Source organism: Cervus canadensis, chromosome 3 (genome assembly GCF_019320065.1).
Source record: "Cervus canadensis isolate Bull #8, Minnesota chromosome 3, ASM1932006v1, whole genome shotgun sequence".
Classification (NCBI taxonomy): Eukaryota; Metazoa; Chordata; class Mammalia; order Artiodactyla; family Cervidae; genus Cervus; species Cervus canadensis.
Window position 1 is genome coordinate 108,454,577 of NC_057388.1, and position 22,697 is coordinate 108,477,273.

Genomic DNA, 22,697 nt, shown 5'->3' on the forward strand with positions numbered 1-22,697 from the left:
GGCTTTTTAAGGAGCGAAGCTCAGTACACGTTTCCTGGCTGCAAAGGTCCAGGCAGACTGTCACGTCCCATCGCTACAAACGCAGCTCCCAGCCTCGCGGCGGTGACACGACGGCAAAGCGGCAGCCCCGGAAGCTGCCAGAAGGACACGTGACTCTGTCCCGTAAACAGACATGCAGGCCCAGGTCCCCGGAGCCCGAGGGCTTGCGGAGCGGATGGTGAGAACAGGATCAAAAACTCACAGAACCCGAGACGGTGGGAAAGCATGAGCTGGGCTGTGCTGAACGATTCTCCACCGTGTCCGCAGCAAATGTCCGGGGACTGTGCGGGGGTTCCGGGGCCCGTTCTCCGCCCGCCACCAGCCCGCCTCGCGGGAGCTGACGGCCTGCCTCAGAGGCCTGCCTGCCGTGTTTGTCGTGTGCTCTCTGCTTTGGTTGAATTAACAGCTGTGATTAACGGTCGTGAGAAGTGGGGGACACAGCGATTTAATCCCCTGACTAGCTGAAGCCTGTGTCAGTGCGCCGGGTAGTTTAGATCCTTCTGCCAGGTAATTACTGAGGGTGCCGGGTCTCCTTCCTGCTGGCCCGGCATCGTCGGGCAAACGTGCAGCGTCTTAGCGATAAGGGATCTTGTCAGACGTGAAGTCATCATTCTGAACACGAGATCTCATTACAGATAGAGTTGGGCGGGCGGGCGGACGTGTTTTTGTGAAGTTGCTTGTTTGGATGTTTTTTGTTTTTGTTTTTGTTTTGTCATGTCCTTCTAACTCATCAATGTACATTTTTCCCCTAAAAATCCTGGTTTTTTTTTGGGGGGGGGGCGGTGGTCTGGGTAATTGAATTAAATACCAGAAGCCCCTATACCCTAGGGCTGAGTACAGAGTGGCCCAGAACAGTCTGGGGTTTTCAGGTTTGGGTAAAAGCAGGTGCGTGACAGCTCAAATGTCAGATCCAGTCCACCACGAGCCCAGAGCCGCGCACCCGTTTCCCTAATTAGCGGGAGAATGGCCCTGGGGACTTGGGGACTGGAGCCCCTCCCCGGCTTCCTCCCTCGGGGGCCGGGGGAGGGGAGGGGGGCAGGTGCCCCCCGCCCCCGGAGCCCTCCCCGGCTCAGACGTCCTGGTCGGTTCCCCACGTGGCGCTGGGGGTCCCCACGGCGGGAAAGCCGGGCAGCAGGCAGCACCGCCCGGCCGCTTACAGAACCCGGGCGGGGGCAGCTGGGAGGTGCCAGCGCGGGGGCACAGCCGGGGGGCAGCTCGCAGAGAAGCGCGCCCCGCCCTCGCCGCGGGGCCCTCGCCGCGGGGCCCTCACCGCGCCCTCTGTTGCAGGGAGTACTACATCACCATGGTCAAGTGGGCCACCAGCACCAAGGTCGCCGTGAACTGGCTGAGCCGGGCGCAGAACGTGTCCATCCTCACCCTCTGCGACGCCACCACCGGGGTCTGCACCAAGGTAGGGGGGCCGGGCGGGCGCACCCCGGGGCGTCAGGGCCACGTGGGAGCCAGGGAGAGAGACTCACACGGCGGGGGGGCGGGGGAGACACACATACACAGACACGCGCGCGCTCGCACACACACACACACACACACACACTCGCGCGCGCGCACAGGCTGAGCGCTGGCTGGTCCAGGCTCGCAGGCCTCCGTTTTGCTGCCGCCTGGTGGCTGACTTGAGAACTGCTGCAGACTCAGGGCTCATCCGCGCGGCCACCAGCTCTCAGAACTGTCCCTTCCCTTCACCTCGCCCCGCCCACTCCACACAGGGGCCTGCTCCCCGTCTTCCACGTGGCGCTGGAGCGGGGAGTGGCCCGGCCTGAGTTCCCAGGCCCAGCGCTGCAGCCGGGCCTGGCCCTTTCAGCATCAGCGCCCCCAGCCCGGCCAGAGCCAGCCGGTCCCCTGGGCAGTCAGCCTCCTGTCTGCAGGTCACCACGGTGTCCCTGTGGCCCCAGGCCGAATCAGTGGGCGGTTGGAGGAGGCGAAGGAAGGGGCCCAAGGAGCAAAGAAAGTGTAAATTAGGAGGCCGGGCTCCCCTGAGGATCCGAGGGAGTGACCAGCAGCCAGACTGCCCCTGGGCCGCGTCCTCCACACTCCCGAGCCCCGAAAAAAGTCCAGTCAACCCAGGCTCGTCTCTTGGAAACCCTTTTCTGGTCCTAAACTTTTATTTTTATTTTTGGGCGGCCCTAAATTTTTATTTCCCCCCAGGGGAGGCGACAGGCTTGCAAAACAGCCGTGTCGTGACTTGGGAGACACCCCCAAACAGTCTGATGCTGCAGCCCAAGAACAGTCCAGGGAGCTGTGGCTGGGACCAGCTTCCTCCATGGGCCAGTGACTTACTCTGTCTGTGATACAGTCTGGAGCAGGTTCTGGGTTGTTCTGATGAACTTCCTGAGGGGAAGGAAGGAAGGGAGGAGGGGGCGCAGCGCTGCTGAGAGGCTGGGGCGGCTCTTGCCCCGGGGCCCTGGGGTCTGTGCCCTGTAGGGTCCACGGTGACAGTCCTGCCCATGGTCAGAGTCCACGGCTGAAGAGCAGAGCAGCCCCGGGACAGGCCGCTGCACATGCGGCTGAGCAGCTGTTCCTGCCGTGGTGGCTTTGTTCATCTCCCTTTTTCTGTTTTCCACACAGTTCTCAGATTGACTTTTCACCTGCAGTCTAAGTCCCTTTAATGTTTTGGTCTGCCAGGAGGGTTACTCAGCGTTGTGAACTGGAAATTTGACACATGCCCACACATACACACACACAATGCAGAAGTTTTTGCCTTTAATGGGCCCGTGCCTGGTCAGGGTTGACCGTCTAACAGGCCCACGTGCCTGGTCAGGGTGACCGTCTAACGGGCATGTGGCTGGTCGGGGGTGACTGTCTAACAAGCCTGTGCCTGGTCAGGGGTGACCATCTAACGGGCACGTGGCTGGTCAGGGGTGACCATCTAACGGGCCCACATGCCTGGTCAGGGGTAACCCCCGAATGGCAGTCCTGCAGAGCATTCTCACCCTGGGTGTCTGTCCTCGTAGCCGGGAGAGTGACGTCTTCCCTGCTCGAGGACGTGTGCTCAGCTCAGAGCCACAGTGCCAGATGAGGCAGAGAGCAGCCAGCCTCCTCCCCAAGCCCATGCGGCCCCTGTGGAGGGAGCCAGACTGCTTCTGCACCGCCAATCACAGACCCAAGGCATGCACAGATGCCTTCCTCTAATGCTCTTATTTCGTTTCAGAAACACGAGGATGAAAGTGAAGCCTGGCTGCACAGACAGGTAACTGTTCCGTGTGTAAATCCCACACTCGCCATCTCCACCAGCCACCACGTCCTTCTTCCCCAGTTTTTACAACATGGCTTCTCACATTACCTCCTACAGGAAGCTCCAGGAAAGCGCACGCGCATGCACACACACACACAGACACACACACACACACGTGCAAGGTTCCGTGGGCCGGAGCCGTAGGGCCGCTCAGCACCCCCTCGTCCCCCGCCCCACGAGGCCCAGCAGGGCTGGAGAGCCGTGGGCTCTGTGGGAGGGGCTGCAAGAGCCCTGCCCAGAGTCATGCAGCGTTCTCAGGTCTCAGGGCATCCCTCTGGTGTACCGGGGACGAGTCCACACACGTTGCCTGGATTTAACCTATGTTCAGTCGCTCAGTCGTGTCTAACTCTCTGCAGCCCCATGGACTGTAGCCCGCCAGGCTCCTCTGTCCCTGGGATTCCCCAGGCAAGCATCCTGGATTGGGATGTCGTCTCCTCCTTCAGGGGATCTTGCTGACCCAGGGATCGAGCCTGCATCTCCTGCACTGGCAGGCAGGCTCTTTACCACTGACACCACCTGGGAGGCCCACTTTGGTGAAAGAAGACGAGATGTGGCTGATGTTCCTGACTTTCTCAGCCTGGTTTGAGGAAGCCTCCTTCGAGGGGAACCGGACTGGTCTGCTGAGTCTTCCCTGGATTTCTGTCCCTGACTCGGCTAAGAGATGCAGGTGAACCAGGCTTGAGGAACTGGAGGCAATCGGATGAGACCTGCAGTCAGTCACCCCAACAAAAAATTCAACTCCCACCAAAAAAAACCCTGAGCACTGGTAGTTTCTTTCTTCAGTTACTTTTTTCTTGTTGCACAGCCTGACGTTAGAAAGCACACATGGAAGGTTTTGAAAGCTCACTTCCTTCTCGTCCTACCGAATGGGATGAAAATCATCTGAAAATTCTATGGGAAGGATCAGACTGGATTTGAGCCTCAGAATGACGGTGGGGACGGCAGAGGCGTGCTTCTCTACTGACAGGGTCGAGTCCGTCCGTGGAGAGTCCCTGAAGCTGCACTGTCCACAGTGGCTGTCTAAGAACATCCTGGAAGCTCCGTGCGCACCCGTGTTACCTGCAGAGTCAGCAGTCTGGCCTCGCCTTCCGTCAGTTATCTCAGGGGAGGGCGGCAGCCTCAGAGAAGGAGCAGTGTTTTAGATACAGCCCTGTCCTGCCCTGGGCCCGCCTGATACAGAAGAGGAACACTTGTGTGGCCACTTTTTTCCTGTGTCCAACTTCGAATGCCAAGTCCCCGCTAGGAAATACCCATAATGAGTCTGTGCTCAGGCATCCTAAAGTATTCACTGGGGAGCTGAGACGTTCTTGAGTGCCACCTGGACCAATGATGCGAGCACAAGCACCAGACGTAATGTTATGACATGCCTCTTAAAATCACACAAAATGCCCGAGTGGTTGAAGCAAAAGAGTCGGGGGAAAAATTCATTATCTGCGTAAAGTCATCTGTTCCACTAATAGGGGATCATGCCAGACACCGTGCTTTGTGGATCTCAAAAACTCACGCCCACCACTTCCACTTGATTCACAGCTGAACAACAGGTCACCGGGTGGGCAAAGCTCACTTTGCTCTTCAGTGATGGCATCTGGGTTGTTCCTGCCCTGCGGCTGGTGTGGGTCGTGCTGCCGAGGGCACAGCGCCGAGTGACCGGGGCCACCCGCCGTGTGACTCCACGTCCCTGAGATGCCCGGGATGACAGAGTCAAGAAGCGGGGGGCTGCATGGGGGCTGCAGCAGTTGGCACGCTGGAGGCAGGGGAGCAGCTGGTGGATTCCGGGCTCCCCCCGGGAGATGGAAACCCAATGGGGGGTGTGCCACATCATGAACGTGCCCAAAGCCATGGAGGGTTTGCTTTTATGAACATGTTTTCATTTGTGTCGTCCTGGACTTTGTAAGGAATGAATCTGCTGGAGCAGCAGTCTCCAAGATATCTCAGTGAAGACTGGGAGAGGGTGCCTGGGTCCCAAAGCGGGGGACGTGGTGGAGTCCTAGACCCTGTGCCTGGGGCGTGGAAGGGCTTGGCCATCACAGGCGGGGAGCGGGGTTGCGGGGCGCCAGGCCTCCCACCACGGGCAGTTCCTGTCTGAGCCGGAGGAGGGGGGATGGACTTAACTGAAGCGGAGTGCAGTTTGTCTCCTCAAGGGCAAAGCTCTGTGGGGAAGCCAGGGTCAGAGGGTCCCCTCCTCGCCCCTGCCTTCCCAGTTTGATCCCTGGGTCAGGAAGATCCCCTGGAGGAGGAAATGGCAACCCACTCCAGTGTTCTTGCCTGGGAAATCCCATGGACAGAGGAGCCCGGCGGGCTACAGTCCGTGGGGTCCCAGAGTCGGACTGAAGCAACTCAGCACACATGCACACTCCTGGTCAAAAGTCATTGCACTTGTCCACTGAAGATACACCTGCTACGTGAGAAACCAGGTCTCAGCAAGGTTCAAGGGCTGGCCTTGCCCGTTCCCGCCGAGGAATGTTCCCAGGATGGATGTAAAGGTGACATGGCGATGCGTGGGGCCTTAGTGTGAAAGCAAGGCTTCGGGCCAGGATTAATAATTTATTACATTTACTCATAGTATTTTTTCTCTGCCAAAAGTGCAGACATTTCCCCCCAGAAAACGGATGCAGTATTGTGGTATCCATCCTGCGGTTGGCAAATAAAGGTGCTTGTAAAAAGCCAGATTTACGGCTGGGTTTTTCCGTCGCCTCTATTTTTAAATACCATGCTTCCAACCCTAAATAGAAAAATAAATATTTGCAGATTAGAGGTTTCATTTTACTGCAAATATTCATGAAGATTAAATGTCACTTTAATCACATGTTGGTTTATTTCTCTGGGCATATCACATTTGCATGTGTTCATTCACCGCGGGGAAATGAGTTCTCCTCCTGCCAGCTGGGGTTTATTTACCATTTGTTCCCCTCTGCCTTAGCATGGATCTCCTCGAATCAGAAAATGGATGTTGTGGCCGACTAATTGGAAACCTTCAATCTACAGCTTTGCAGAGGCTGGGGTGTCACCCCCCCCAAAGCAAAATCCCTTTTTGCCCATCCAGGCGACCGCCAACCTGAGGAGAGGTGGCTGGGCACCAAGCAGGACCCCTCAGCTTTTAGGGTGGGGGGCAAACCAAGATGCAGGCACACGCTCCAGGCGCCGGCTTTGAGTCCAGCCTGGAATTCTCTCCCCCAGGGAAAACGGAATGCTGGTTTTGTCTCCAGGGGAAAGAGACAGCGCGTGCGTGCATAGCTGTGTCCGACTGTTTGCAACCCTGTAGACTATGGCCCTCCAGGCTCCTCTGTCCGTGGGATTTCCCAGGCAGGAATACTGGAGTGGGTTGCCATTCCCTCCTCCAGGGTATCTTCCCAAACCAGGGCTGGAACCTGAGTCTCCTGAATTAGCAGGCGGATTCTGTACCTCTGAGCCCCCTGAGAAGCCAACAGTGACAGAGGATCCAGGCAAACATGTGCCGCTTACTGAATGGGCATGGGGAGCGCCCCGCTCCTCAAACAGCAGCTGAGAAGCACAGTGAGACCCGGAGATCGCTGTGCTCCACCCACGTCGTAGCACACACAGAGTCTGTCCTTGTTTGCTGGGCTTTTCTCCCTTTCTTTTTTCTCGTCTCCATGGTGGGCTATTCAGTATGAGGTGGATTTTATTGAACAAAAGGTCAAAGGATGGAAAGAATAGAATTCATTTTTAGGCAAAATCAGATTTGTGCTTCCTCAGAATTATGATAGCTAACTCCGTGGATGATAGAAATGAACTTCTTTACAAAACAGAAATAGACTCACAGGCATAGAAAACAAACTTATGTTTACCAAAGGGGGCGGGGATAAGTTAGGAGTTTGAGACTAACATATACATCCTTCTGTATATAAAATAACAAGGACCTCCAATACTTTGTCCACCTGATGCAAAGAGCTGACTCATTGGAAAAGACCCTGATGCTGGGAAAGATTGAAGGCAGGAGAAGGGGACGACAGAGGATGAGATGGTTGGATGGCATCACCGACTCAATGGACATGAGTTTGAGTAAACTCCGGGATTTGGTGATGGACAGGGAGGCCTGGCGTGCTGCGGTTCATGGGGTCACAAAGAGTTGGACGTGACTGAGCGACTGAACTGACCTGAACTGTACAGCACAGGGAACTGTGTTCAGGGTCTTGTAATAACCTCTAATAGAAGAGAATCTGAAATATCTATCTATATATGTACAGATACACACACACACATACATAACTGAATCATTTTACTATACCCCTGAAGCTCACATGACACTGTAAAGCAACTATATTTCAGTTTTTTTTTAATGGTTTAGCAAACACCCCTGGAGAATTTTTCAGGGCTCCCCGGATTCTGTGGCCCCAGGTGAGTGGGGAGCCCGACCCTGCACTTCCTGAGTGCTGAGCTGTTGTCTCTGGATTCCCCACTTTCTTTTAGGAAGCTGGAGGTTTAACGCGTGATTCACAAGGAGAGAAAAGGCCCCACACAGACTTTATCCCTTCCACTGTATCTCTCATTGGAAATGACATAGAAGTGTATCTCAAGACGTGTTTTATCCTAGTTCAACCTCTCGAAACCAAATGAAGCAGTTTATAGACTTAATCAATGACTTCTGTCCGCAGAATGAAGAGCCGGTATTCTCCAAGGATGGCCGGAAGTTCTTCTTCGTCCGAGCGATCCCGCAGGGTGGGCAAGGGAAGTTCTACCACATCACCGTCTCCTCCTCCCAGGTGAGCCCCCCCCAGGTGAGCCCCCCCCTCCCAGGTAAGCCCCCTCCCCGGTGAGCCTCCCCAGTTTTTGCTCAGCGAGTGGGATTGGCCCCCAGGGGCCAGGGCTGAGTGCACTTGTCACCTTCAAGGTGTGCAGAGGGGAGCAGGGCCCCAAAACTGGAAGGTGGCTCCCCCATGGGGCCAGAGAGGGCCCTGATGAGCCAGCCGTTCTGAGCGGGTGGAGGTGGCGTTCCTGCCGCCTGTTGCTGCTCAGGAACACAACAGGAGTGATGCTTCTGATGACATCAGGGGAGACCCCGGGCACTTTGTTGGGTCTGAGCCCAGGGCACGTGGACCGCTGTGTTCGCTGGTCTGCCCGGTCAGCCTGGCCTCCCTCTTCTGGGTCCCGAGGGCCGGCCCCCATGCCCTTGCGGCCCCCAGGGCGTCCCATCTCCATGGTCAGCCAGAGTCACCTGCTGTTGCCTGCGCTGGAGCTGCGGGCAAAGGGCAAAGGGTCACTGATTAGGGAACATGGTAGCTGAATACAGTGCGTTTAGACAGAGCAGGCTGCCAGTGAGTCCACCCCCTGCAGGGGGAGCACCCAGGGCCTGTCCCCTCCCCGCAGGGTGCTCCCCAAGGCTGCCCTTCAGGGACCCCACTCAGGAGGAAGGCGAGGGGTGCTGGCCTCCCATCTGCACCACCCTAGGCCTAGGCAGGCAGGTCCGTGTTGAAGCAGGTCCAGAACTGTTCAGGATCAGGACATGTGAATGAAATTGTTTTTTAAAAAATTATCAAAAATATCCCATGAGTGTAAAGTAGTTTCCTATTCATGGTATGACCCTAAAGATAACCTCCAAGGAAAACTTCCAAGAATGCCCCATGGAGTAGCCTTGATAGGGCAGGCTCCAGGGCTGGGTGCCTGCTAGTCACCCAGCAGGAAGCACATACCCCCAGTAGGGCTCCTCCCCGGGGGCCCTCGGCCCCCACTGCCCTGTGGGTCTCCTGGCCCCCCGCTTCTCCCGACAGGCCCTGCCCCCACCGGCTGTCCCTCATCCTGAGACCACCCCTGGGGTCCCCGCTCCCAGGGCACCCATGGCTCACACCTTGCGTCTCACATCCCAGCCCTGTGGGGACATCCACGTCTTTCTCCATGTGTTATGGTTTATACTGTCACAGTCGTTCTGCTCTGGGAGGCCCTTGGGGGCAGACCGTGTGTGCAAATGTGCAACATGCAGGAAAACGCCTTCAGACCATCCCTGAGACCAACAGCAATGATGACCAAGGGCCAGGGTGCCCTTCCCTGCCTCCCGCCCCCTCCCTTCCCAGCTTTATTCTTTCTTTCCCTGCCCTGTCTATCCACTTCCCCATGTTTCTCTCCTCTCGCCTCATCCCCCTACAGTGATGACCCACTAACTAGATTCACAAGCTGTGAAGGAACACCTTCCCCAGCCTGTGAAACACTGGTGGTCAAGGCGCAGAGCTCCCGGCGGGAGTCGCTGGCGATCTAGTCGCTGGTTGGTCAGCGCCGTGCCAGGCGTCCTGCCCCGTCACAGCAGCACTCAGAGAATCGGGGCTGGCCACACGAGGCCAGGGTGGGGGCAGAGGAGGGGTCACCCCAGGGAGGCCCTCCTCACCAGTTCGTGTCTGAGGGCCCCGGGCTGAGAAGGGAGGCTGTGATCCAGCCCCCTCCCCAACCCCTCACGCCCTGCCTGTGTTGCAGCCCAACAGCAGCAACGACAACATCCAGTCCATCACCTCCGGGGACTGGGACGTGACCAAGATCCTGTCCTACGACGAGAAGCGGAGTCAGATGTGAGTGAGCGTTCGCCCTGCCGCCCCCCATCCTTCCCCGCTCAAACGGCCCTCGGCCCAACCCTCCCGGAGGGCGGGCATCTCAAGGCCCTAGTTCCCACCACGCCACGTCCGGAGTCGCCGGGTCCTAGCGACTAGCCTGCAGGCCCGGGAACAGGGGCCAGCCATGCGGGGTCCCTGAGTCTCCTCTGGCTCTCGGGGCTGGGGGTCGGGGAGCCAACTGCATCCCCAGTGAAGGTTCACTGCTTCCCCCGCTTGTAAGAGAGACGGGCCAAGACAGAAAGAAGTTTCGGGACTTCCTCCAAACTGTCAGGCCGGTAACATCAGGAGCTCGGGCTCCACTCAGGCCGTCGGGGGGGCCAAGGGGGACGCCATCACCCCGCCCGCTCCTGGACCAGAGCCTGCGTTCCCGCGTGGGGTCCCGGGCGGGCCTGGGCCGAGGAGTCGTGGAGGCGGGCTGCGTGTCTGGGCTCCCAGCCCTGGCCCTCCAGAGGGTTAGTCCTGTGAAGGGAGTCCCAGCTGTGCGCCCCGCGGCCGAGCTCTGGGCGGTGCGGGCACACCCTGGCCAGCGGAGGTCTGCCCGGGCGCGGCGCCGTCAGCCCGTGGGAGTGTGGCCGTCCCCTCCCTGCCCACGGGGAGCTGGCCCCGGGCAGGAACTTGCCAACTGTGGGCCCTGAACAGCGCAGGACCCCCGGGGGGCGGCGGGGGACGGGCCTGGCGTGCCAAGTGCAAACCTGCCCCAAAGCCAGCTAACCGCTGCGCCCCCGCTGGTCTTCACAGCTACTTCCTCAGCACGGAGGACCTGCCGAGGCGTCGCCAGCTATACAGGTGCGGCCCCACGACGCGCCCCGAACCCCAACCCCGCCCGCCCTCTCCCCGCAGCCCCGCCCCCCGCCCCCTCTCTCTCCCCACAACCCCGCCCCCCGCCCCCGCCCTTTCCCACAACCCCGCCCCCTCTCCCCGCAGCCCGCCCCCCGCCCCTTCTCTCCCCCACAACCCCGCCCCCGCCCCTTTCCCCAACCCCGCCCCCTCTCCCCGCAGCCCCGCCCCCGCCCCCTCTCTCTCCCCACAACCGCCCCCGCCCTTTCCCACAACCCCGCCCCCTCTCTCCCCGCAACCCCGCCCCCCGGCCCGCTCTCTCCCCCCACAACCCCGCCCCCGCCCGCCCTCTCCAACAGCCCCGCCCACCCTCTGCCCCAACAGTGAGGCACCGTCACCACCCCCGCTATGCTTTCCAGAAGGGTAAGAGGTGGCCGCTGGTTCCTGCCGCAGGCTCAGGGTCACCTAAGGGGACTCCGCGGTGTGAGGCCCGGTGGCCTGGACGGAGCCGGTGCCTGCCCCCCGCCCTGTCAGGTGCACGGCCGCCCCCTCCATCCGCAGAGTAAGGGCTGCACAGGGGGGGTTCCTTCAGAGCCTGAGAAAACTTGGGCACATCCCTGCTGTCACAGGCCCACTTCTTTCCGTGGACGAGTCACCTCTGCTTGTCCACCTGGATAATCCCATCCGTCCCGCCCCCAAATTAGCAAAGCGTGATGGAGGCTGGCCGCCCACCTGCCTCTGACTTGTCCCGTCAGGACGCCGCCCCCTCCCCACCAAAAGGTCTTTGGTTCGGTGGACGGTTTTCTCGTCCAGACCCTTCCTGTGCCAGCAACTCAGACCGGGACTTCTTCCAGGCTTCTGGAAGGCACCTCGGTGTCTAGCCTCTGATAACACCTGTTGGTTAAGCCTTCGGGGCGTGAAATCGTGCTTGATCAGCGAGGCCCCGAGTGACAGGTGCGGGTCGCCCGCTCCTGTTCTCGGCCCCTGAGCGAGGAGCCCCCTCCCGCCCTCTCGCTGGTCGTGGGGGAGCCCGAAGCCCAAGCGCTGCCGTTTCGAGAGCCCCCACCTTGCCCTGCCGCGGTGGCAGGCGCTCCGAGGGGAGTGAAAGACCCCAGAGCGCGTAGATCCTGCTCCCAGAGCGCCGGCCACCTGCTCAGAGGGACCCAGCGCTGGAGACAACACCCCACACTCTCCCACCAGGACTCGTCCCACCGGGGTGACCCCCAGAAGCAGCCATGCCCGTGGCGCGGCAGGGCGGGGGTTGGGGGGGGGCTCATGACAGCCAAGCCCGGCATGGCATCCAGGGGGTCTCAGCAGGGAGATGGGCAGAGGGACAGCGCCCCCAGACGTCCCCTGTAGGAGAAGCTGGCGGGGCACTCAAGGGCTGGGGCTGAGGGTCTGGCCTTCAGTGACCACCCCCGTCCGCCCCCCCACCCACCCGCAGCGCCAGCACAGTGGGCAGCTTCAACCGGCAGTGCCTGTCCTGCGACCTGGTGGACAACTGCACCTACTTCAGCGCCTCCTTCAGCCCCGGTGCAGACTTCTTCCTGCTCAAGTGCGAAGGTGAGTTCCCGCCACCATCCGGGCATGCGTCGTTCTTAGCTGCTGTGGGGACCAGCAGGTACCCCCCTCCAGGAGCTCCAGGACCCCCGAACGGGAAGGGCCGCCAGCTGAGCATTGTCGGCTCACCGAGCAGTGTTCCTGGATCACCTCTGTCTGGAGCATTCCTGATGTTTTACATCTTATAAAGGGTTACAGCTTATCAGAGTGTTCTCCACATGCTATGCTGGTTAATCCTAAAATTCACCTACATTTTCCTTTTCAAAAAAATATTTATCTTACACATGGATGGACGCAGGTCATCTAAAAAGGTGATGAATCAGTTTCAAAAATAATTAAGTATATGTAAAGATTGAGATATAAAAGAACCCAGAAAAAAAAAATTATTTTCCTAGGACCCCAGGGAAAATTAATTTCCATGGATAATTTATCCCACACTTCAAAAAGTTCTTGATCACACTGGTCAGCACATACAAAACAGCAGGCCAAGTCCCATCATGGACACAAAGAAATATCTTTGTGTCTTTTCCTCATCTCTTGGAAAGATAAGATATGAACCCATGGAAAGGTAAGAAATAACAAATAAATTTGTAACAAAATATGTCTCAAGGAAGAGCTTGATCTACTGAGATCGTCTCATGGGAGGAACCTACAGTGAGCGCAGAAACACACACACACCAGGAACAACTCGATCCCAGGGTCGCGGCTGAGGCGTGAGGAGCCTTCTTCAGGCTGTGATAGCCTGATGGCCACTCAGCAGCTCGAGACCTCATCCTCTCTGTATCAGCATCATCATCTGAAATCTCAGCCCCTTCATCACCCAAGCTCAGTCCCAGACATGGTCCGTGGACGATGTGATGGGAGAAAATTGCATGTTGGTGGTGGGGGGGATCTGAAATGCAACTCTAGGCCCCAATCCCCTTGAAGCATCCTACCAGACTCCTCTTTTCCCATCAGGACCTGTCGCCCCAGGGCAGGACCTTTGTGAAATTACGTGTTGGGGACATGCAGAGATGCACAGAGCACAGAGACTAGGGAGTATGGTCAGCAGACCCACCAGGAGCGGGAGATAAGGACCAGAGCTGCAGGACCAGAGATCTGACACCTTACCTCTAGGGGAGGATGTGGCCTTACGGTGTGGAAGGTCGTGATGAAATACAGAAGGGAAATGGAAGTCGACCTACAGAGAAAGTCCCAGAAATAATGGCTGGATGGGAAAGGTGACAGAGCCTCCCTCAAGGAAGGTCTAGAAAAGAAGGCAGATGTCGTTTTCCAGAAATAGGTTTAAAATCAAGGCAGACAGTGAGCTGGGGGCTTAAGGCTCTGTGTTGTCCCTGGCCAAAGTGGTCATGGTTTGGGTCTCGTTCTTGGGTTCTTGCTAACATTCCCCAGAGGATGAGATGGTTGGATGGCATCACCAACTCAATGGACATGAGTTTGAGCAAGCTCTGGGAGTTAGTGATGGACAGGGAAGCCTGGCATGCTGCGGTACATGGGGTCACAAAGAATCGGACGTGACTGAGCGACTGAACTAACTGAACTGAACTGAACGTTCACCAGTGTTTGCTTCTGCTAGGTTCCGCGGGGTCTTCTCACACCAGAGCTCAATGGGAAGGGCCCCGTGTGAGGACGGCAGCCTCTTGTTGTCCAGTGCCGTGGACTCGCACCCAGGGTTGAAGCTGAACGGCTCTCCCAGGAGTCTGTGGCCCTGGGTTTGGGCGCGGAAGCTCCCATGTGCGGGTGGTGGATGTAACAATGGCGCCCACCTTGGGAGGCCCCTTGGACAGTGGGTGGAGGTCACTGGACAGTCATTTGTGTGCAAATTTCCTGTCCTCCTGCTGGCGTCCGTCCCGAGTGGGGAGTAACGTTTCTCTTTATGTTTATGCTCCAGCCAGTCCAGGGACTTGTTTTCTTTATAAAGCTGCCTGTATGGTGGTCTGTGGACATTCCGGGTGAGGAGATGGCTCCTCAGTGGCCACTGTGAAGGAAAACAGAAGCAGACAGGCAGTAGGGCCATCCCAGGTCACAGACACGACTCGGCCCCTGAGACCCCTGTGAGCTCAGCTTCAGAAGGACGAGCGTCCCTCCCCACACACATGCCTGGACCCACTAGTGACAGAACTGATTTGTAGAGTTTGAAGGATAGGAGGCCTCAGAGACCATCTGACCTGGTCTCCACCCCCTGCTGCATCTTATTAAGAAACTTAACTGATCGTGGAGTTTTCACCTCAGGACTCTTTGAATCATTGGAAAGTAGTGTTAGTCACTCAGTCGTGTCTGATGCTTTGCAACCCAGTGGACTGTAGGCCACCAGTCTCCTCTGTCCATGGAATTCTCCAGGCAGGAATACTGGAGTGGGTTGCCATTCCCTTCTCCAGGGGATCTTCCCGACCCAGGGATTGAACCCAGGTCTCCTGCATTGCAGGCAGGTTCCTTACCATCTGAGCCACCAGGGAAGCCCAGTAGATATAAAAGTAGACCCGTGTGTAGCCCACAGCAGCGTTTATTAAACTCCACACCCTCTCCTGTTGGCTTCTTCCACACTCCAAAGCCACTCTGATAGACTTTATTTATTTATGTATTTATTTGGCTGCATCGAGTCTCGGTTGCGACACCTGGGATCTCCGTTGTGTCCTGCAGGATTTTTGGTTGTGGTGCACAGACGCTAGTTGTAGCGTGCTGGCTCTGTTGCTCCTCATGGCATGTGGGATCTTAGTTCCCCAACCGGGGATCTAACCTACGTCCCCTGCATTGCATGGCAGACTCTTAACCGCTGGACCACTTTTGTAAACCTCTGAGCAGCATTTTACTGCTCCTCCCCTGCTACAGGACTCTACTATGTAGGTCAACTTAGCTTCTCAGATGCAAGCAGAACAGCAACTAAAATCTCTCCTTTTAAGGCTGAGGGGAAATGTAAGGGCAGCTGGACGATTCTCTTGGGTGAATTGGGAAAGGAAAGTCTGTGGATGCTCCCGGGCTCAGAAGTGTCTGGCCCATCACGTCAGGAACCACAGATGTTCATCTTGGTCAGGGATTGTGGTCAGAGGATTTACTAACTAGTTCAAGGTGGACCCTAGCCACTGAAATAGAGGCCCAGTTGGAGCAGATGCAAGCTCACCCCACATCCATACATATGGGCTGGGTGTCATAGCCGCTGTGAAACAGTGGCAGCCCCATGTAAACCTGTCCTTCCTTTTCGTGGACCTTCCATTATGATGGTTTCTGGTAAGCTTATCTGATATGGGTCTGTCACCTTAGCTTACACTGCAGTGCCCAGTGGTGTAACCCCATGATGACTAATCACAGCTCATCAATAGCTTGCAGTCAGAACTTCTGTTTAATCAGTCCTCTGGCATATAGTAGTTCTCCTTGTTGGTGGTGTTGGTCAGCTGCTGAGTCCTGTCTGACTCTTTGTGACTCCATAGACTGCAGCACACCAGAATCCTCTGTTCTCTACTATCTCCCGGAATTTATTCAAATTCATGTCCACTAAGTCAGTGATGCCATCCAACCATCTCATCCTCTGTTGTCCCCTTCTCCTCCCACCTTCAATCTTTCCCAGCATCAGGGTCTTTTCAAATGAGTTGGCTCTTGACATCAAGTGGCCAAAGTATTGGAGCTTCAGCTTCAGCATCAGTCCTTCCAATGAGTATTCAAGGTTGATTTCCTTTAGGATGGACTGGTTGGATCTTCTTGCTGCTGTAGTAGATTCTGTCCATCTTCCTTGTTGTAGAGTTTCATCTCATCATCATGTACTTTCTCCTCTAATTTTTCATTAACATTTCCTCTGCGGTTTCTCAAAAGATTGCCACTTTTATAATTTTTAAATTTTTAATTTTTATGTGACCACTTTCAAATATATACATTATTTTTATACCTTTGCACACTGTTAGATTAAACATAGACTAAAATAGAATATAAGTAAGTAGACACTCAGAAATGTTTGTAATGCTTATATCCACTCGTACATGGCTGTATCCCATCTATCACTGTCAGTATTTATATCTAAATGGCATGGGTTTTAGGCGATCACTGAATACTTCCATGAGGTCCATGTGTAAACCATGTTCAGTAGAACTTTGTGGAAACTCACTTGCATATTTAATGTAGGGATTAGATTCTTTTCCAGATCTCTGGGGCCTGGCAATGAAGCCAGCTGCATCCAAAAGGTTGTATTATGATATAGCGTCTTATAATGAGATCAGATCTAATCTAAGGTAAGCCAGTAAGCCTCAGTTTACATGCTTAGTGGGTCTTCTCAAAGACCCTGAGATAGGTAATGGAAATAACCCAATACTTGTCCAGCTTCTTACATGTTTAAAAGTACATTCTTATAGTTTAATACTCAACGCCCATATTCCCATGTCTGACTCCTTGTAATTTATACTCTTATCACAAATAGATCTGCTTAGAGTACCCTACACTCAGTGTTCCACACATCCATACTTTTGCCTGGCTGCCCAATGACCTCCTATACACCCTCCAGGGTTTCTCTCAGGCAAAAGTTGATTTTATTCCCTCTCAGGAGTGTTGAAAATGTTAGTCACTCAGTCATGTCTGACTGTGACCCCATGGACTGTAGTCTCGCCAAGCTCCTCTGTCCATGGGATTTCCCTGACAAGAATATTAGAGTAGGTAGTCATTCCCTTCTTTAGGGGATCTTCCCAACCCAGGGATCGAATTTAAAGATTCTAGCTCCTTGGAAGGAAAGCTACAACGAACCGAGACAGCACATCAAAAAGCAAAGACATCACTTTGCCAACAAAGGTCCACATAGTCAAAGCTATGGTTTTTCCAATAGCCATGTACGGATAACAGAGTTGGATGATAAAGTAGGCTGAGCACCAAAGAACTGATGCTTTTGAACTGTGGTGTTGGAAAAGACTCTTGAGAGTGTCTTGGACAACAAGGAGATCAAACCGTCCATCCTAAAGGAAATCAATTCTGAATATTCATTGGAAAAACTCATGCTGAACTGAAGCTCCAATACTTTGGCCACCTGATGCAAAGAGCTGACTCATTGGGAAAGACCCTGATGCTGGGAAAGACTGAAGGCAAAGGAGAGGTGGGTGGCAGAGGATGAGATGGTTAGATAGTATCACTGACTCAATGGACATGAACTTGAGCAAACTCCAGGAGATAGTGGAGAACAGGGAAGCCTCGTGTGCTGATCTCCATGGGGTTGCAAAGAGTTGGACATGAGTTAGCAACTAAACAACAAAAGAAGCCAATGTCTACATGACCCCCTCCATCCAAGACCCCTTGTCTTCTCTGATGCTTTCTGGTGGGATGTGTTGAACGCTGACCAAATAAAATACATCTGTGTTACAATAATCAATATATATGTGCTTTATGCATGTAATTACTCCAGAATATCATAGTTATGGTTTAGGGAGAAAATCTAAAATGTCTCCCCTGGGCTCTTTGATCCAGAGAGGTGTCTGTGTACCTCCAACCAACCCATCTTCCAGAGAAAAGGTTACATATACATCCATTCTAAGAATTTTTTTTTAAACTTCTTTATTTTGGGTTGTGCTGCATCTTCACTGCTTCGCACAGGCTTTCTCTAGTTGTGGCAAGTGGGAGCTGCTCTCCGCTGTGGCAGCTTCTCTCACTGCAGAGCGCGGGCTCTAGGCATGCAGGCTTCAATAGTTACAGCACGTGGACTCAGTAGTCACGGTTTGTGGGCTCCAGAGCACAGGCTCGGTGGTTGGGACACCTGGGTTTAGTTGCTCCGCAGCATGTGGAATCCTCCTGGACTAGGAGTCAAACCAGTGTCCCCTGCATTGGCAGGCAGAGTCTTACCCACTGCACCACCAGGGAAGTCCCATACCTCAGTTTTAAATGGTTATAAATTCTACTTTTTCCAGACAAGAGTTTTTTTCTAATATATATTATATACTGCATTTGAAGTCAGAAAAATACCTTTTGCAATCAGGCTTACGATCGTAAACTTCAGACAAGCACTATTTAATAAAAACACACTATTTAATATGAACCACGTAGATAATTGAAGTTTTCTACTAGTTATATTTTAAAAGTAGAAACTGTAATACTAGTTTTGATACTATATTTTAATTTACTTAATATAGTCCAAACATTATTTCAACAAAAAAATTTATGTAAAAATTTTAAAATGGTCATAAATTTTAAATCATGGCATATTGACACTTCACTTTCAAGACAACTTTCATCAGCCTGTGTACCTCAGATTTTCTTTTTTTGGTTGTCCAACCCTACTTTCAACTATGACACAGCCCTCAACAGCAAGTCAGCAGCAGCAGCATCTGAGTCATTACCATTGGTGTCAGCAGTCTTCTCTCCAACAAGGCACTCACATCTGTAAATATCTAATTATCATTCACATTTATGTTTAAATGTCTTGTTTAGTAAGTTGCTCAGTCATATCCAACTCTTTGCAACCCCATGGACTGCAGGACACCAGGCTTCCCTGTCCTTCACCATCTCCCAGAGCTTGCTCAAACTCATGTCCATTGAGTCGGTGATGCCATCCAACCATCTCATTCTCCATCATCCCCGTCGCCTCCTGCCTTCAATCTTTCCCAACATCAGGGTCTTTTCTACTGAGTCAGCTCTTCTTTGCATCAGGTGGCCAAAGTATTGGAGTTTCAGCTTCAGTATCAGTCCCTCCAATGAATATTCAGGACTGATTTCCTTTAGGATGGACTGGTTTGATCTCCTTGCTGTCCAAGGGACGCTCAAGAGTCTTCTCCAGCACCACAGTTTGAAAGCATCAATTCTTCAGCTCTCAGCCTTCTTTATGGACCAACCCAGTATATTAATATTTGCCTCAAGCTCTATGGTAGGAAAAGCAGTGGGAGATATTGGTGGGAAAGCAACTGGGTTCTGAGCAGGTTGGGAGATGGGCCGTGAGCAATATGGACTCGGAGGCCACGACAGTAACCCCAGTCACTGTCGCGGTCCTGAGCCAGGCTGACGTCGCACTGAGAGCATCAGCAGCGGCGGGTGAAACTCCGAGCTGTGTCTGCCTGGCGCTTCTAGCAGGAGCTACAGACCACACTCAAGTGGGCAAGAGGTGTGCTCCATCCTGCCCAGGCCCTCCCCCACCCTGCTGATGCTGTCTCCGCTCCTTAGGTGGCATCTGGACTCGCCTTCCAGGAGCATCACCCACGACTCTGTATAAAAGACCCCAGAGCACGTCCCAATCCAAGTTGCAAAGCTGCCTGGACCCTCCCCTCATCTGTGTTCTATTCTTGCTCCATCTTTGCCACCGGACGGTCCTTCCCAGTCTTCTAAGCTGTCACAGCTGTCCCCTCCCTGAAGGATGCTCTGATTCACACCAGCCAGCCCTGTGGAAGCTTCATGCACAGTTGTTAATATTCTTGATGATTCTCTTAAAAACCTCTTCCTGCTGTGCCTTGAAACCGCCTTTTCTTTTTTCCATCTTGGAAATCGACACCGACTGCTTCTTGACTCTGACGTTCACTCGGTCCCTGCTCCGTCCTGCTTCTTCCCCCGCAAGCTCACCCATGACAGTGTCACTCAAGTCTCCTCCCAGAGGTGAAAGCCTCTAACTCAGAGAAGAGGGGTGAGCAGGGCAGGGCAGGCCGTGAGGGCGGGGGACGGAGGAGTTCGCTTTGGTCTAATGAGGAGAATAGTGGAAAGTCCTTTTGGAAAGACAGATTGAGGGGAACGGATCCATGGATCCATGTGAACACTGCAGTGTAAGGTAGCGCTGAATAACATCACACGATTTCACAAGCACACACCCGGAAGAGTGTCTAGTGGAAGAGCTTCACCAGCAGGCTGGCTTCTTGAGGAAGAAGTTTGCCTTGAGAAAAAACAGAGCATTCTGAACAAAGGGAAGAGTCTAACCAAGAATCAGAAGCATAACTCGGACTCACAGGTTTGTGGACATACAAGGTGGGGAAACAGCATATAAGGTGGGGATGCCACCAGGCAGGACAGGGAAGGGCCAGGTTTCCAGAACCTCACACGCCCTGCTCAGGAATTTAAATTTCAGACAGTAGGTTAATGTTTGCCTGACTCTCATTTCTCATATAACTCACTTAATGGGCTTCCCTGGTGGCTCAGCAATAAAAACTCACCTGCATGCAGGAGTTGCAGGAGACCCAGGTTTGATCCCTGGGTCAGGAAGATCCCCTGGAGGAGGAAATGGCAACCCACTCCAGGATTCTTGCCTGGAGAATCCCATGGACAGAGGAGCCTGGCAGGCTGCAGTCCAAAGGGTCATAAAGAGTTGGACACAACTGAATCGAGTTAGCATGCATGCATGCGTGACTCACTTAACAGAATGTGTAATGGTGTCATTAACATTTTAAGATAGACACCAAGCAGGTTTCTGGTGTGCAGCCACGTGTATCTAGTGAGAAAGCCTCGTGTGAGTGGAGGCAGGTCTGAGGAGGCCAGGCCACTGCGAGAAACCTTGATCCAGCTGCAGCGATGTGAGTGCGGGCAGTGTTTACAGAGTCTCCAGCTGTGCAAATGAAAATAGAGAAATGGTGTTGAGACTGAAATAAAACTTCTCCTTTAACTCTACTCTCTCATTCATTTAGTCTATTTTTTTATAGACTGACTTTATATTGGGAAGTTATAAACTACACTGTAAATTTAGAAAGTGAGTTTATACTAACAAAATACAGCTGTTGGCTATTTGACGCATGGGAGTTCGGCACCACCTCTGTTTTAAACAGGGCTCCACTGCTGAGAAGTGAAAGCCCACTCAGTGTAGCAGGGAGCCAGTCTCGAGGTGGCCTTGGCAGGCGCGCGACTCAAGGAGAGCGCAGCCGGGTGTGAGTGTGTGAGGGCGGCCCTGGGCATGCCCCCCTCCCCTGGGCTGTTCTTGGGGTCACAGCGCAAGGACAGGACCACATGCGCGAGGGGAGCTCATGCCCCCCCAGCCCAGGCACCCGGCCTCTCCGAGCCTCGGTCTCCACGGCTGGGAAACGGCTTGTTCTCTGGGTTACATTTAGGTAGCATCTCCCGGAGCCTGTGAAGTGCAGCTTCACCCCCGTTAGTTCTTGGACAAGTGACCACAGCCACGCCAATGTCCAAAGCCCGCAGGGAGCACCTTCATGCTTGTCTAGCCTGTTAGTTAAGCCAACACCCAGCTTCACAGTCCCAGCAGGAGCTTTGAGGTGCTCCAATAAGTTAAAAGTAATCTTTTGTTTCACCTCAAGCAGGTTGTTTCTCAGACAGAAATAGAGAGGCAGAGAAATTCTTGATCTAGATTGGTTCTCATATCTCATCAACTCCAGAATTCTCTGTGCCAGTATGAAAAGCCAGTCACGTGATTTTTTTTTTAAATTGAAATATAGTTGATTTACAGTGTGTTACTTTCTGCTATTCGGTGAGCAGAGTGATTCAGTTACACTCATATATATTATTTTCATATTCTTTATGGTTTATTGCAGGATGTTGTGTATAGTTCCCTGTGCTATAACAGTAGGACCTTGTTGTTCATCCATTCTGTATATAACAGTTTGCCTCCATCTGCTCATCCCAACCTCCCAATCCTTTGCTCCCGCACCCTCTCTCCTTCAGCAACTGCAAGTCTGTTCTCTGAGTCTGTCCCTGTTTTGTAGATAAGTTCATTTGTGTGGTATTTTAGTTTCCACATATGTGATATCATATGATGTTTATCTCTCTGACTTACTTCACTTAGTAGGATAATCCCTAGGTCCATCCATGTTGCTGCAAGTGGCATTATTTCACTATCTTTATGGATGAGTCATATTTCATTGTATGTATATATATAACATCTCATCCATTCATCTGTGGATGGACCCTTAGGTTGCTTCCATGTCTTGGCTGTTGTAAATAGTGCTGCTGTGAACACAGGGGTGTGTCTTTTCAAAGTATTTTCTGGGTATAAGCCAGGAGTGGGCTGCGGGATCCATGTGGTAACTGTTTCCAGTTTTCTGAGGAACCTCCAGACTTTCCTCCACGGGGCCTGCACCAGCTTCCGTTCCCGCCCACAGGGAGGAGGGCCCCCTCTCCTGCCCCCTCGCCAGCACTCAGTCACGTGGTTGTGCGCTTACACGTCATCAGGTTGCTTTCTCCTCGGTGCCGGGCGACGCCTCTGCCCTCGTGTGTCTGTAGGACGCGCATTTTGGACGCACGCGCACACCGCGCGGCACCGCCGCCCGGGAACCTAGGAGGCCAGCGCCCGGGTCCGGCTCTCCCGTTTGTGAGCAGCCTCATTGCCCCTGGGGCGGGGCCGGGCGCTCGGTCCGGCGCTATAGGAGGGTGGGCGGCCGGAGGACCTTCCTTCCGCGGCTCCCGCCCGGACCCGCTGGGGCCTCCCGGCCATCTGCCGCTCCTGCACCGTCCTTGCTGCCGGCCCCTCGCTCTCACCGTGCAGCATGGACTATGGGGCTCTCCATCCAGAAAGAAACGGACACGCCGAGAACAAGAGGAAGCCGTGCTGTCCACTGAGGAGAACGTTCCTGAAGGTTCCGGATCACACCCGTCACATCACAGCCCAGAGCAGGTCCTGAGATTCAGAGTGGTCCCCG

General features: G+C 54.2%; 1 protein-coding gene across 7 annotated transcripts in view; it reads left to right on the top strand.

Moving 5' to 3' along the window:
- DPP6 (dipeptidyl peptidase like 6) overlaps positions 1-22,697 on the top strand; it is a 1,059,086-nt gene that overhangs the window by 986,222 nt on the left and 50,167 nt on the right. For 5 of the 7 annotated variants that reach the window (XR_006268646.1, XM_043463957.1, XM_043463959.1 and 2 more), the window contains exons 11-16: positions 1,327-1,450; positions 3,203-3,241; positions 7,900-8,022; positions 9,707-9,798; positions 10,579-10,626; positions 12,062-12,180. Coding sequence is in view for 6 of the 7 variants with exons in the window: in XM_043463957.1 (XP_043319892.1) it covers positions 1,327-1,450; positions 3,203-3,241; positions 7,900-8,022; positions 9,707-9,798; positions 10,579-10,626; positions 12,062-12,180 (545 nt within the window). In the remaining variant the exon portion in view is untranslated. The remainder of the gene's footprint in view (positions 1-1,326; positions 1,451-3,202; positions 3,242-7,899; positions 8,023-9,706; positions 9,799-10,578; positions 10,627-12,061; positions 12,181-22,697) is intronic. The other 2 variants (XM_043463956.1, XM_043463960.1) reach the window with 1 other exon arrangement.